Source organism: Oncorhynchus nerka, linkage group LG18 (assembly GCF_034236695.1).
Source record: "Oncorhynchus nerka isolate Pitt River linkage group LG18, Oner_Uvic_2.0, whole genome shotgun sequence".
Classification (NCBI taxonomy): Eukaryota; Metazoa; Chordata; class Actinopteri; order Salmoniformes; family Salmonidae; genus Oncorhynchus; species Oncorhynchus nerka.
In genome coordinates, this window is record NC_088413.1 from 6,083,865 (window position 1) to 6,099,456 (window position 15,592).

The 15,592-nt window shown below is 39.9% G+C and overlaps 1 protein-coding gene across 1 annotated transcript in view; it reads right to left on the reverse strand.

The window, feature by feature from the left end:
* The window catches only part of LOC115126412 (regulator of G-protein signaling 12-like), a 57,319-nt gene extending 41,994 nt beyond the window's left edge, over window positions 1-15,325 (reverse strand). The window contains exons 1-8 of the mRNA XM_065004505.1: window positions 15,226-15,325; window positions 11,753-13,273; window positions 11,274-11,497; window positions 9,992-10,207; window positions 9,000-9,239; window positions 2,687-2,875; window positions 771-831; window positions 104-729 (exon numbers count right to left, since the gene is read on the reverse strand). Of these exons, the coding sequence (XP_064860577.1) occupies window positions 104-729; window positions 771-831; window positions 2,687-2,875; window positions 9,000-9,239; window positions 9,992-10,207; window positions 11,274-11,497; window positions 11,753-12,455 (2,259 nt within the window). The 5' untranslated portion in view covers window positions 12,456-13,273; window positions 15,226-15,325. The remainder of the gene's footprint in view (window positions 1-103; window positions 730-770; window positions 832-2,686; window positions 2,876-8,999; window positions 9,240-9,991; window positions 10,208-11,273; window positions 11,498-11,752; window positions 13,274-15,225) is intronic.
* Window positions 15,326-15,592: the final 267 nt, after the last annotated feature.

Here is a 15,592-nt window from a genome sequence, read left to right on the forward strand (position 1 = left end):
ATGACTTCTACACACACACTCACACACACACCACCATGACATACTGTATGACTTCTACACACACACACACACACCACCATGACATACTGTATGACTCTCTTACCTTCTTCTCCCCATCTTTCCCATTCCCACGTCTCTTTCCATTCTGCTTGGGCTCTCTGAGTCCTTTCTCTCCAGCCGCGGGCCCAAACAGCTTCTTAGCCCACTCATCCTTCTGCGTGGCCAGCCCGGGAGGCTGTGGAGGCAGGGGCAGGTCCCCGGCTGGTAGTGGAGCCCTGTAGCGATCCGCGGGTATCTTATTCATGGGTGGAGGGAGGGTGCTACAGTTCGTTGATGACCAGCCATCTGTTGACTCAGCATAGGACTCCTGATCACTACACAGCCCTCCTTGTCCCTGCGTTTGTCCTGCCTGGCCTGGTTGTCTCCAGTCTCTCAGGACATGGACTGGTAACCAGCGTTGAGACTGATGGTGTTGGGGCTGGGCCAGGCTCTGCTCCGCTCCTCCTCCAGATCCTCCCCTCTTCCCTGGTGGGTAGTGGTGGAGTGAAGGCTGGGAGGAGTGGGCCCCTCGAGGGGGGATGGCAGGGGGGAGAGGCGGGGGGTAGCTGTTGTTGAGGTGAGGGGGAGGAGGAGGGGAGAGAGGGGGCCAGGGACGACACCGGGAGGGACTTGGTTCCAGCCCGGAGCCGAGGGAGGAGGAGGGCTGTCCCAGTGGCGTGGACCGGGGTTGTGATTATGGCCTCCCAGGTCAACCAATAAGACACGGTTACTCTTTTCATCTGGCAGGAAGTTACCGATGCCGCTGTCGCTGTTGCTACTGGTGCTGTGGTTCTGTTAATAACAATAATAACATTAATAATAATAACAACAACAATAATAACAATAATAATAATAATAATAATAACAATAATAATAATAATAATAATAATAATAATAATAATAATAATAACAATAATAATAATAATAATAATAATAATAATAATAATAATAATAATAATAACAATAATAATAACAACAATAATAATAATAATAACAATAATAATAACAACAATAATAACAATAATAATAACAATAATAATAATAATAATAACAACAATAATAATAATAATAATAATAATAACAATAATAATAATAATAATAATAATAATAACAATAATAATAATAATAACAACAACAATAATAACAATAATAATAATAATAATAATAACAACAATAATAATAACAATAATAATAACAACAACAATAATAACAATAATAATAATAACAACAATAATAATAACAATAATAATAATAACAACAATAATAATAATAACAATAATAATAATAATAATAATAATAACAACAATAATAATAACAATAATAATAATAACAACAACAATAATAACAATAATAATAATAATAACAATAATAATAATAATAATAATAATAATAATAACAATAATAATAATAATAATAATAATAATAATAACAACAACAATAATAACAATAACAATAATAATAATAATAACAACAATAATAATAATAATAACCAATATAATAATAACAATAATAATAATAACAACAACAATAACAATAATAATAATAATAATACAACAATAATAATAACAATAATAATAATAACAACAATAATAACAATACAATAAATAATAACAATAATAACAATAACAACAATAATAACAATAATAATAACAACAACAATAATAATAATAAATAACAATAATAATAACAATAATAACAACAACAACAATAATAACAATAATAATAATAATAACAACAATAATAACAATAATAATAATAACAATAATAATAATAACCAATAATAATAACAAATAATAACAATAAATAATAATAATAACAATAATAATAATAACAATAATAACAATAATAATAATAATAAACAATAATAATAACAACAACAATAATAACAATAATAATAATAACAAAAGTAATAATAACAACAACAATAATAACAATAATAATAATAATAATAATAACAATAACAATAATAATAACAACAATAATAACTTGTACAGTAATAAACCAATAAGAATAACCAATAAGTAATAATAACAACAATAACCAATACATAACAATACAGTAATAAACAAAGCTACAACAATAACAAATACAACAATAACCAATAACAGTAATAACAATACAAATAACCAATACAACAATAACAATAAATAATAACAACCTACAATAATAACCAATACAGTAATAACCAATACAGTAATAACCAATACAACAATAACCAATACAATAATAACCAATACAATAATAACCAATACAGTAATAACCAATACAGTAATAACCAATACAACAATAACCAATACAATAATAACCAATACAATAATAACAATAACATTAACAATTATAACAACAACAACAATAATAATAATTGAAAAGTGATGAATAAATAACATTTAGACCTGGATTTCAAATACTTGAAACATATTTCTAATCATTTCTCTATGCCTTGTTGAGCTTGTCTGGCATTAATAAACCAATAGCAGAGTCCCAAAATAAAACTGGCCCACCTGGCACTCCAGTGTGGGCATTTGAACATGACAGTTCTGTCAAACAAAGCTCTACTAAACTAAACAAGACAGTAAAAGAAAAACAACATCCATGTGGATTGAAGGTCCAAGAACAACAGATGATAAACAGAACTAAACAACGCTACCTGCTGTGGGTCATTCCGATCAACGAACGCCCGCGCCCGGACCCCCTCGATGCTCTCCCCCATGTCCCGGTAGAGAACAGACACAAACTGGAGCAGAGGCTGGGAGGTAGGGGGGAACTCCAGACACCCTCCAGTATCAGGATCAGGGTACACTCCAAACCCAAACCTCCTGGCCACACCCACATGGACCTAGAGGAAGGAGGAGGTTACTTTACTGTCCAATGGACACAGATTTACAACTGGTTATTCCAACCCCTCTGAAAATATGGTATTTTAGCATATTTATGGTAGGTTTTATCTATAGTAGTGAATTACGGTTGACATTAATATTCAGTTTACAGTCTGAGTCGTTATCAAAATAAATCAACTCCTGAATCCCATTTAGAATGTTTTTCTTCCCCCTATTTGTTGTTGAAGAATTTAAACCAGTAAGTTCTCTTTATCCACTGGGAACATTCCAGAACCAGTAAGTTCTCTTTATCTACTGGGAACATTCCAGAACCAGTAAGTTCTCTTTATCTACTGGGAACATTCCAGAACCAGTAAGTTCTCTTTATCCACTGGGAACATTCCAGAACCAGTAAGTTCTCTTTATCTACTGGGAACATTCCAGAACCAGTAAGTTCTCTTTATCTACTGGGAACATTCCAGAACCAGTAAGTTCTCTTTATCTACTGGGAACATTCCAGAACCAGTAAGTTCTCTTTATCTACTGGGAACATTCCAGAACCAGTAAGTCCTCTTTATCTACTGGGAACATTCCAGAACCAGTAAGTCCTCTTTATCTACTGGGAACATTCCAGAACCAGTAAGTTCTCTTTATCTACTGGGAACATTCCAGAACCAGTAAGTTCTCTTTATCTACTGGGAACATTCCAGAACCAGTAAGTTCTTTATCTACTGGGAACATTCCAGAACCAGTAAGTTCTCTTTATCTACTGGGAACATTCCAGAACCAGTAAGTTCTCTTTATCTACTGGGAACATTCCAGAACCAGTAAGTTCTCTTTATCTACTGGGAACATTCCAGAACCAGTAAGTTCTCTTTATCTACTGGGAACATTCCAGAACCAGTAAGTCCTCTTTATCTACTGGGAACATTCCAGAACCAGTAAGTTCTCTTTATCTACTGGGAACATTCCAGAACCAGTAAGTCCTCTTTATCTACTGGGAACATTCCAGAACCAGTAAGTTCTCTTTATCTACTGGGAACATTCCAGAACCAGTAAGTTATCTTTATCTACTGGGAACATTCCAGAACCAGTAAGTCATCTTTTATCTACTGGGAACATTCCAGAACCAGTAAGTCCTCTTTATCTACTGGGAACATTCCAGAACCAGTAAGTCCTCTTTATCTACTGGGAACATTCCAGAACCAGTAAGTCCTCTTTATCTACTGGGAACATTCCAGAACCAGTAAGTCCTCTTTATCTACTGGGAACATTCCAGAACCAGTAAGTCCTCTTTATCTACTGGGAACATTCCAGAACCAGTAAGTCCTCTTTTATCTACTGGGAACATTCCTGAACCAGTAAGTCCTCTTTATCTACTGGGAACATTCCAGAACTAGTAAGTCCTCTTTATCTACTGGGAACATTCCAGAACCAGTAAGTCCTCTTTATCTACTGGGAACATTCCAGAACCAGTAAGTCCTCTTTATCTACTGGGAACATTCCAGAACCAGTAAGACCTCTTTATCTACTGGGAACATTCCAGAACCAGTAAGTTCTCTTTATCTACTGGGAACATTCCAGAACCAGTAAGTTCTCTTTATCTACTGGGAACATTCCAGAACCAGTAAGTTCTCTTTATCTACTGGGAACATTCCAGAACCAGTAAGTTCTCTTTATCTACTGGGAACATTCCAGAACCAGTAAGTCCTCTTTATCTACTGGGAACATTCCAGAACCAGTAAGTCCTCTTTATCTACTGGGAACATTCCAGAACCAGTAAGTTCTCTTTATCTACTGGGAACATTCCAGAACCAGTAAGTTCTCTTTATCTACTGGGAACATTCCAGAACCAGTAAGTCCTCTTTATCTACTGGGAACATTCCAGAACCAGTAAGTCCTCTTTATCTACTGGGAACATTCCAGAACCAGTAAGTTCTCTTTATCTACTGGGAACATTCCAGAACCAGTAAGTCCTCTTTATCTACTGGGAACATCCCAGAACCAGTAAGTTCTCTTTATCTACTGGGAACATTCCAGAACCAGTAAGTTATCTTTATCTACTGGGAACATTCCAGAACCAGTAAGTCATCTTTATCTACTGGGAACATTCCAGAACCAGTAAGTCCTCTTTATCTACTGGGATCATTCCAGAACCAGTAAGTCCTCTCTATCTACTGGGAACATTCCAGAACCAGTAAGTCCTCTTTATCTACTGGGAACATTCCAGAACCAGTATGTCCTCTTTATCTACTGGGAACATTCCAGAACCAGTAAGACCTCTTTATCTACTGGGAACATTCCAGAACCAGTAAGTCATCTTTATCTACTGGGAACATTCCAGAACCAGTAAGTCCTCTTTATCTACTGGGATCATTCCAGAACCAGTAAGTCCTCTCTATCTACTGGGAACATTCCAGAACCAGTAAGTCCTCTTTAACTACTGGGAACATTCCAGAACTAGTAAGTCCTCTTTATCTACTGGGAACATTCCAGAACCAGTAAGTCCTCTTTATCTACTGGGAACATTCCAGAACCAGTAAGTTCTCTTTATCTACTGGGAACATTCCTGAACCAGTAAGTCCTCTTTATCTACTGGGAACATTCCAGTAAGTCCTCTTTATCTACTGGGAACATTCCAGAACCAGTAAGACCTCTTTATCTACTGGGAACATTCCAGAACCAGTATGTCCTCTTTATCTACTGGGAACATTCCAGAACCAGTAAGACCTCTTTATCTACTGGGAACATTCCAGAACCAGTAAGTTCTCTTTATCTACTGGGAACATTCCAGGACCAGTAAGTCCTCTTTATCTACTGGGAACATTCCAGAACTAGTAAGTCCTCTTTATCTACTGGGAACATTCCAGAACCAGTAAGTCCTCTTTATCTACTGGGAACATTCCAGAACCAGTAAGTCCTCTTTATCTACTGGGAACATTCCAGTAAGTCCTCTTTATCTACTGGGAACATTCCAGAACCAGTAAGACCTCTTTATCTACTGGGAACATTCCAGAACCAGTATGTCCTCTTTATCTACTGGGAACATTCCAGAACCAGTAAGACCTCTTTATCTACTGGTAACATTCCAGAACCATTAAGTTCTCTTTATCTACTGGGAACATTCCAGGACCAGTAAGTCCTCTTTATCTACTGGGAACATTCCAGGACCAGTAAGACCATTTGTTATCTACTGGGGAAGTTTTCTCCATTTAAATCTTACCTTAACATTATAACATTTCAGAATACTTTATCTACGGATCAGCTCTTAGAATTGACATGTTAATTGTTTACTCCATGTGTAACTCTGTGTTGTCTGTTCACACTGCTAAGCTCTTATCTTGGCCAGGTGGTTGCAAATGAGAACTTGTTCTCAACTAGCCTACCTGGTTAAATAAAGGTGTTCTCAACTAGCCTACCTGGTTAAATAAAGGTGTTCTCAACTAGCCTACCTGGTTAAATAAAGGTGTTCTCAACTATCCTACCTGGTTAAATAAAGGTGTTCTCAACTAGCCTACCTGGTTAAATAAAGGTGTTCTCAACTGGGAACATTACCTGGTTAAATAAAGGTGTTCTCAACTAGCCTACCTGGTTAAATAAAGGTGTTCCAACTGCCTACCTGGTTAAATAAAGGTGTTCTCAACTAGCCTACCTGGTTAAATAAAGGTGTTCTCAACTTATCTACCTGGTTAAATAAAGGTGTTCCAACCAGCCTACCTGGTTATCTAAAGGTGTTCTCAACTAGCCTACCTGGTTCCAAAGGTGTTCTTTATCTACCTGGTTAAATAAAGGTGTTCTCAACTATCTACTGGTTAAATAAATGTTCCAACCAGTAGCCTACCTGGTTAAATAAAGGTGTTCTCAACTAGCCTACCTGGTTAAATAAAGGTGTTCTCAACTATCCTACCTGGTTAAATAAAGGTGTTCTCAACTATCCTACCTGGTTAAATAAAGGTGTTCTCAACTAGCCTACCTGGTTAAATAAAGGTGTTCTCAACTACCTAACTGGTTAAATTATTTCTCAACTAGCCTACCTGGTTAAATAAAGGTGTTCTCAACTAGCCTACCTGGTTAAATAAAGGTTTCTCAACTAGTCCTACCTGTGTTAAATCTGTTCACAACTAGCCTACCTGGTTAAATAAAGGTGTTCTCAACTAGTCCTACCTGGTTAAATAAAGGTGTTCTCAACTAGCCTACCTGGTTAAATAAAGGTGTTCTCAACTAGCCTACCTGGTTAAATAAAGGTGTTCTCAACTAGCCTACCTGGTTAAATAAAGGTGTTCTCAACTAGCCTACCTGGTTAAATAAAGGTGTTCTCAACTAGCCTACCTGGTTAAATAAAGGTGTTCTCAACTAGCCTACCTGGTTAAATAAAGGTGTTCTCAACTAGCCTACCTGGTTAAATAAAGGTGTTCTCAACTAGCCTACCTGGTTAAATAAAGGTGTTCTCAACTAGCCTACCTGGTTAAATAAAGGTGTTCTCAACTAGCCTACCTGGTTAAATAAAGGTGTTCTCAACTAGCCTACCTGGTTAAATAAAGGTGTTCTCAACTAGCCTACCTGGTTAAATAAAGGTGTTCTCAACTAGCCTACCTGGTTAAATAAAGGTGTTCTCAACTAGCCTACCTGGTTAAATAAAGGTGTTCTCAACTAGCCTACCTGGTTAAATAAAGGTGTTCTCAACTAGCCTACCTGGTTAAATAAAGGTGTTCTCAACTAGCCTACCTGGTTAAATAAAGGTGTTCTCAACTAGCCTACCTGGTTAAATAAAGGTGTTCTCAACTAGCCTACCTGGTTAAATAAAGGTGTTCTCAACTAGCCTACCTGGTTAAATAAAGGTGTTCTCAACTAGCCTACCTGGTTAAATAAAGGTGTTCTCAACTAGCCTACCTGGTTAAATAAAGGTGTTCTCAACTAGTCCTACCTGGTTAAATAAAGGTGAAATAAAAAAATATATAAACAAATATTACCACCAACGTCTGTAAATATTGAGGTGTCTCATTCTAATGCTTACCCAATAAAAAGGCATTAAATCACAGATTTGGCACATCATTGCACACATGTTAGGCTACACATCATGAAATATATTGAGACAAATTACAGACAGTAGCCTACAAGTAGCAAAATAGAAGTCAATTGATTGAAGGTGAAATGTATTTCAATATGACTATAATAGTCCTATAGCCGACCGCAAGGCGCTACAGATGGTGATGCTTAAGATCCAGAAAATCAATGGAGCCGAGCTCCCGGCCATCCAGGACCTCTATACCAGGCGGTGTCAGAGGAAAGGAACCCTAAACATTGTCAAAGACTCCAGCTGCCCAAGTCATAAACTGTTCTCTTTGCTACCGCACGGCAAGCAGAACCGATGCACCAAGTCTGGAACCAACAGGACACCGAACAGCTTCCCAAAGGCCTGAGACCACTAAAGAGTTAGTTAAATAGTTAACCCAATAACTACATGGACTATCTGCGTTGACCCTTTTTTGCACAAAGTGTGTTTATATTTTAATACAGTCATCTGAGTTTTCATTTGAAGCATATCTTTATACGTCGTTTGTTTGTATCAATTGGAAAGGAATTGGCAACTTTTTGTATTTTTTTGTCAATTTCGTTCTGAACTTATCAGTGGTCATGCAGAGACTGATAAACTATGTGTTTTTATGTTTAGTGGAGGTCTTCTGTGTTACTAAATGAAGGTGGGAAAAAAAAGGCTCTAGCTACTCACTCAGCTGTTCCACGAGTGGTCTGAGGCCAGGCGTTAGATTACGACTGTTTTCAGGTGCAACGTTAATAACGGTGGGTTTGGGAAACATCTCGGGAGATTTAATAACGAAGCTCCCCTACGAACGTTCTAATGACGAACTTAGCCTTAAGACGCTTTAGGGAAACATCTCGGGAGATTTAATAACGAAGCTCCTACGAACGTTCTAACGACAAACTTAGCCTTAAGATGCTTTTGGGAAACTGGGCCCAGGACTCTAGGACACCACCCCCCCCAAAAAAATATTTTAAATAACTTCTAGTTTGTAAATGTTAAAATCGGTCCGTTTTTAATATGGATGTTATTATTAGCTGGGGGTCAGAGGTCAAATAAACAGTTTGTTTATTTTTCTTCTTCTTTGACCTTTTGTCCAACCCTACCTGGTGATGACAGAGTTCCGGGTCGACTATGAACACGTGACAGGAAGTCCTCAGCCCGCCCTCTTCCTCCCGGTTACCATTGCCATAGTGACCGTCGTCGTCATGGGTGGCCTGCATGGTGACCAGTCCGAAGAAGCGTCGGTCGTCGGGGCAACAGGCGCTGAAGGCTAGCTTTTCGGCAGGGTAGGTAGCAAGGACCTGTCTCCTGTCACTGCACAGCCGCACACAATCGTGCATCACCTGGGAAGAACATCATATAACAAACGATACAATCCCTTCTGTTTTAGAAACACACCGTCCTCTATTCCAAGAAGAAGGACTTTATTGTCCTTCTTTCCCGAAGGAAACAGAGAATGTCTGTTTTTGCAACAACGACCCAAGGACCCACCCACAGGTTAGAGCACAATTTAGTGATATGACATATAAACATCTCAATGAACCAACCCAAACCAACCAGCCATTCAATCAATGAACCAACCCAAACCAACCAACCATTCAATCAATGAACCAACCCAAACCAACCAACCATTCAATCAATGAACCAACCCAAACCAACCAACCATTCAATCAATGAACCAACCCAAACCAACCAACCATTCAATCAATGAACCAACCCAAACCAACCAACCAACCATTCAATCAATGAACATTCAATCAATGAACCAACAACCAAACCAACCAACCAACCATTCAATCAATGAACCAACCCAAACCAACCAACCAACTAACCAATCAACCAACCATTCAATCAATGAACCAACCAACCAACAACCATTCAATCAACCAACCATTCAATCAATGAACCAACCAACCCAACCAACCATTCAATAAAACCAACCAAACCCCACCAACCATTCAATAAACCAACTAACCAACCAACCATTCAATAAACCAACTAACCCACCAACCATTCAATAAACCAACCAACCCACCAACCATTCAATAAACCAACCAACCCACCAACCATTCAATCAATCCAAAGCGCCCTGTACCTTCATGAGGACCAGGGAGTGTATCTTCTGTTCAGCCCTGAGTCGTCTCATGCTTCCTCTGATGGCCTGCAGACTGTCACTCTCCAGACTAGCTCCTAAACTAGAGGCCAGCTCTATGGAGCCCAGGTACCCTACCATCATACCCACGTTCAGGATCCCCTCGCTGGGCTCCAGGGAGAAGTCCTCCCCTTCCACCTCCAACCATTCAATAAACACCTGGAAGGAGGAGAAACAAAATATATTGTAAAAATATTCACTGAAACTAACCAACCTAGCTTCAATGTGTAAAATCAAACCTAGCTGATAATGTAGCTGAATAAACATAACCTAGCTGATAATGTAGCTGTGTGGGTATCAAACCTAGCTGATAATGTAACCCACTGTGTGGGTATCAAACCTAGCTGATAATGTACCAACCAACCCACCAACCATTGTATCATACCTAGCTGATAATGTAGCTGTGTGGGTATCATACCTAGCCAATTCAATGATGTGTGGGTATCAATAAACCAAGCTGAGCTGTGTAGGGTAAACCAACCAACCCTGATAATGTAGCTGTGTGGGTAAACCTAGCTGATTCAATGTAGCTGTGTGGGTATCATACCTAGCTGATAATGTAGCTGTGTGGGTATCATACCTAGCTGATAATGTAGCTGTGTGGGTATCATACCTAGCTGATAATGTAGCTGTGTGGGTATCATACCTAGCTGATAATGTAGCTGTGTGGTTATTAAACCTAGCTGATAATTTAGTTGTGTGGGTATCAAACCTAGCTGATAATGTAGCTGTGTGGGTATCATACCTAGCTGATAATGTAGCTGTGTGGGTATCATACCTAGCTGATAATGTAGCTGTGTGGGTATCAAACCTAGCTGATAATGTAGCTGTGTGGGTATCATACCTAGCTGATAATGTAGCTGTGTGGGTATCATACCTAGCTGATAATGTTGTGTGGGTATCATACTGTGATAATGGGTAGCTGTGTCATACCTAGCTGATAATGTTAGCTGTGTTGGGTATCAAACCTAGCTGATAATGTAGCTGTGTGGGTATCATACCTAGCTGATAATGTAGCTGTGTGGGTATCATACCTAGCTGATAATGTAGCTGTGTGGGTATCAAAACTAGCTGATAATGTAGCTGTGTGGGTATCATACCTAGCTGATAATGTAGTTGTGTGGGTATCATACCTAGCTGATAATGTAGTTGTGTGGGGCTCTGGTCAACAGTAATGCACTATACAGGGAACATAGTTCCTTTTGGGACACACACACACACACACCTGGATCTCTGCCTCCTGCAGATGGAACCCGTCCAGGAACACTGAGTCGTCGGCCATTAGAACCCTGTCCATCTCCTCCTCAGAGAGCAGGTTGGGGTTGCTATGGGAACGGCCCTTATGGTACGGGGGGAACTCTGGCTCTGACAGGGGCCTCGCAGGCTTGGCCGACGCAGACGAGGAAGAGGAGGCACGGGGAGGAGGAGGAGGAGGAGCGATGACCCTGTCTTTAGGATTAGGTTTAGGGTCAAGGTAAGGTTTAGGTTCAGTTTATTTGAGCATGGTGGTACATTATGCAGAAACACACATAAAGGGCCGGTTTACCAGACACAGATTAAGCCTAGTTAGTCCTGGACTAAAAAGCATTTTCAATTGAGAATCTCCATCAAACTAAGTCTGGGGAAACCAGCCCAAAAATGTGATGTCATACAGTATATATTTTTTTTTTAAATCATGCTATATTAAAACAGGTTGATGTCTACCTTTCTCTGAGCTGCTGGAGGAGTGTGAAGAGTTGTCAAAGATCATGTTGAATATTCCTCCAGACTGCATCTCCGCCACCACCCTCTCTGCCCTGTTAATACCCAGGGTCTTAGAGTCCAGCTTGGGCTTGAACCAGCCACCACCCCCTCCTCCTCCTCCTCCGCTGGCGCTGTTACCACGGGAACCAGGCTTCACGTTTTTGTTGTTTCCTCCTCCGCTGCTGCTGTTATGGAAACCACACAACTCCTCGTCGCTGGAGCACGAGTCCGCGGCGGCTGCCGCTCCTCCGGCTGGACTTCCTGAATTGTTCCCGTGGCGACGGTTGCGGTTGGTACCGCCGTGTCCGTGACGACGGCCACCCCGGTCTCCCTCGGCGACGACCAACAGCAGAACCCCCGTGCATCGGCCAATCAGCTTGACGACGTCCTCGTGCGAAGCCTTGGAGACGTTTATGTCGTTCACGGACAGGATGTGGTCACCGGAGCGGAGACCCACGTAGTCCGCCGGACTTCCTTTCAGAATGCAGTTGAGGACACAGGGGCCCTGGCCAGAGAGGGTGAACCCATACCCTGCCCTCCCGCGGGCCACCTCCACCCCCCGGATACACCCACCCTGGTGGGGGTGAGGAGGCGAGGGTAAGGCTGTGAGACCCCCATGTCCTCCATGACGTCTCTTGGACGAGGTGTCCGTCTGTCTGAACATTGTTTTGTTCTGTTATTCAATGTTATTTATCCAACCCTTATGTTACCAGGTAAGTTAACTGATGTTATTTATCCAACCCTTATGTTACCAGGTAAGTTGACTGAAGTTATTTATCCAACCCTTATGTTACCAGGTAAGTTGACTGAAGTTATTTATCCAACCCTTATGTTACCAGGTAAGTTGACTGAAGTTATTTATCCAACCCTTATGTTACCAGGTAAGTTAACTGATGTTATTTATCCAACCCTTAGTTACCAGGTAAGTTAACTGATGTTATTTATCCAACCCTTATGTTACCAGGTAAGTTGACTGATGTTATTTATCCAACCCTTATGTTACCAGGTAAGTTAACTGATGTTATTTATCCAACCCTTATGTTACCAGGTAAGTTGACTGATGTTATTTATCCAACCCTTATGTTACCAGGTAAGTTAACTGATGTTATTTATCCAACCATTATGCTTCCAGGTATGTTGACTGAGAACATATTGTAATTTGGGCCTAGAACAACAACCAGGGAAGATGAGAGAGGTTGAAAAGACTCATGTGAGTTTCTCAATTCCATTCAATGAGCTTTACTGGCATGGTAAGTCAATGAGATGCATTGTGAAAGAGAACTGTTCGTTTCTTTTGATGAGGCTTAATCTCTCTCCTCTCTTCCTCTAAGGCTTTTCCTCCCTCTCTCGTTCTAGTGTTGAGGGCTTTCTAAAAAATGTGTCAGCAGGGTGAGAGCATGACGTCAGCCCCTCCACTCTAACGCCAGCCCTGCCATGCTGGTGCCACTCTCTGTGGATGATGTGACTTGTCACAGGGGTCACCTACAGAGAGACAGGAGGGACAAACAGCACCAAGGACTCATTGTGAGTGATGGTAGCCAATACAACACACAGACAACAGGATAATATATTATATAATATAATAACAAAGTCGCATGTCTGAAAGGAACACATCTGAGTCAGCACAGTACCATTGGGGTTGGTAGCAGTGTTTCCCAAACCTCTCCTTGAGTACCCCCAGCTGTTTTTTTTTTTATTCTTATTTTCAATGACAGCCTAGGAACAGTTGGTTAACTGCCTGTTCAGGGGCAGAACAACAGATTTGTACCTTGTCAGCTCGGGGGTTTGAACTTGCAACCTTCCGGTTACTAGTCCAACACTCTAACCACTAGGCTACCAATGAAGGTCTTGGTGCTTAGTTGACCAGTAGAATAACACTGGAATACATCAAATAAGTTGAACAGTTGGGGGTACACAACGAGACGTTTAGGAAGCACTGTCTTATAGCCATGCAGGACAGAAGAGAAAGTTCCCAAATATACACTCCATCAAGAAGTCATATAAAAGGAAAACGAACTATGAGATAAATAAACACCAAAGTCAATTTTTTAAACGCAATGCCATGTAGAATGCCAAGGAAGGAATACTGAGTTCCACCAACACTCCTTGGTGAACGAATGTACCTCAACCACTGACACAAAACCACACCTGCCCGTGGGTGGGGTTAGAAGCATTGCATTGTCCAATGGGAAGGATGATTTCAAAACCGAGGGCGGTAATTCACGACTCACCTTTCCAACAGGTGTTGAAGACAGTGGGTCATACAGTTGCGTGGCAACAAGAGAGCCTCCTCTCCTCACCCTCTAACTATGTTTGCTAACTGCAGATAAACCTACAAGTGAGCTAAACTTAGTCAAAGAGAGAACTAGCGAAGCTTAGCAGCTTGTTTTGCATGAGAGGACGAGAATAGAGAGCTAACTGAGTTAACGTTAGCTGGCTACAAGTAGCTAGCTAGGTAGCCATAGCAAGCCTATCTAACAAACTAAGACGATAACGAAAAAAATGACAAGTTGTTAATTGTATCAATAGTACTGCACTGTCGTCATTTAGTCTTCAGTCTTTGTGTTTATAATGAATATAAAGATAGTTTACAAACTTTAATTATTGTCCGTAAATTGCTGGTCCAAAAAAAAATCCATATATACAACCTAGAATGTGCATCCACCCGTGCTTAACTACTGTCCCGCCTCCGTTTTCCTAGAATCGTGTAATATCAGCGAGTCACCATGCCAACGATAGTGTACACGAAACTTCTCTGTCCTGTCATTGGTTTACATGGCTGTCAATCATAGTCAGAAACAGTTCGCTGAAATGTATAAAAACAACAAAAAAAACTGTCTAGAATAATTAAAGTTTGATTGAGAATCGACTAGCAACAAAAGTAAAGTACAGGTGGCCGAACAAAATGTTAAGAAAATGACATTCACCCCGCAAAAGTTAAATCTTTCACACACAATTATTATAGTAAAAAAAAATACACAAGACCCGTGGCATTCATCGGAATGTGTTTGCAGACGATACAGAGGAAGAAAAGCTATATATTGTTTTCAAAAAGCGATTAAGAACAACAGCTGGCTAAAAGTGTACCGGTGTCGCTGCAGTTGTCATGGTTAGCTACCGGTTCAGCCTAGTTTATTAGCTAGCCACAGATGGCTAATTCTGCTAATCTATGTTTCTTATTGTTCACATCTAGTAATATATATATATATATATATATATATATATAGCTAACTAACTAAATATAATAGCTATAATTGTTAACTGAAACGTTTTGTTTTTCTCTGTTCAATATCCTCAATCCACCACCTGGCCAATGCATTTCTTAAGACATATTGTGAAAAACTTCCAACCATATGGAGAAGTTTACCGTGGCTATGTAACTAGCTAGCTATCTAGTTTTCTTTTTCTTTTTTAAAGTGTTTAAAATTGCTTACAGTTCATAAAATGCGGAAACGGAACCGGTTCTGTTCAGTCTGATCCCGTGGTTAGGTTAGCGGTAAGCACTGTAAACAAAGGAAAGACCACTCACTACCAGCTGCTGAAGAAAGACTTAAAAGGAGGTGTGTTTGGGGAGGACGAGAGGGGGGGGGGTACTGGTCTGGAGTATTGGGAGCAACTGGTAGTTAGTTACCAATGAAGAGATAATATAACCTGACAGTAATACTGATGATGAGATAATATAACCTGACAGTAATACTAATGGAGATAATATAACCTGACAGTAATACTGATGGAGATAATATAACCTGACAGTAATACTGATGATGGAGATAATATAACCTGACAGTAATACTGATGATG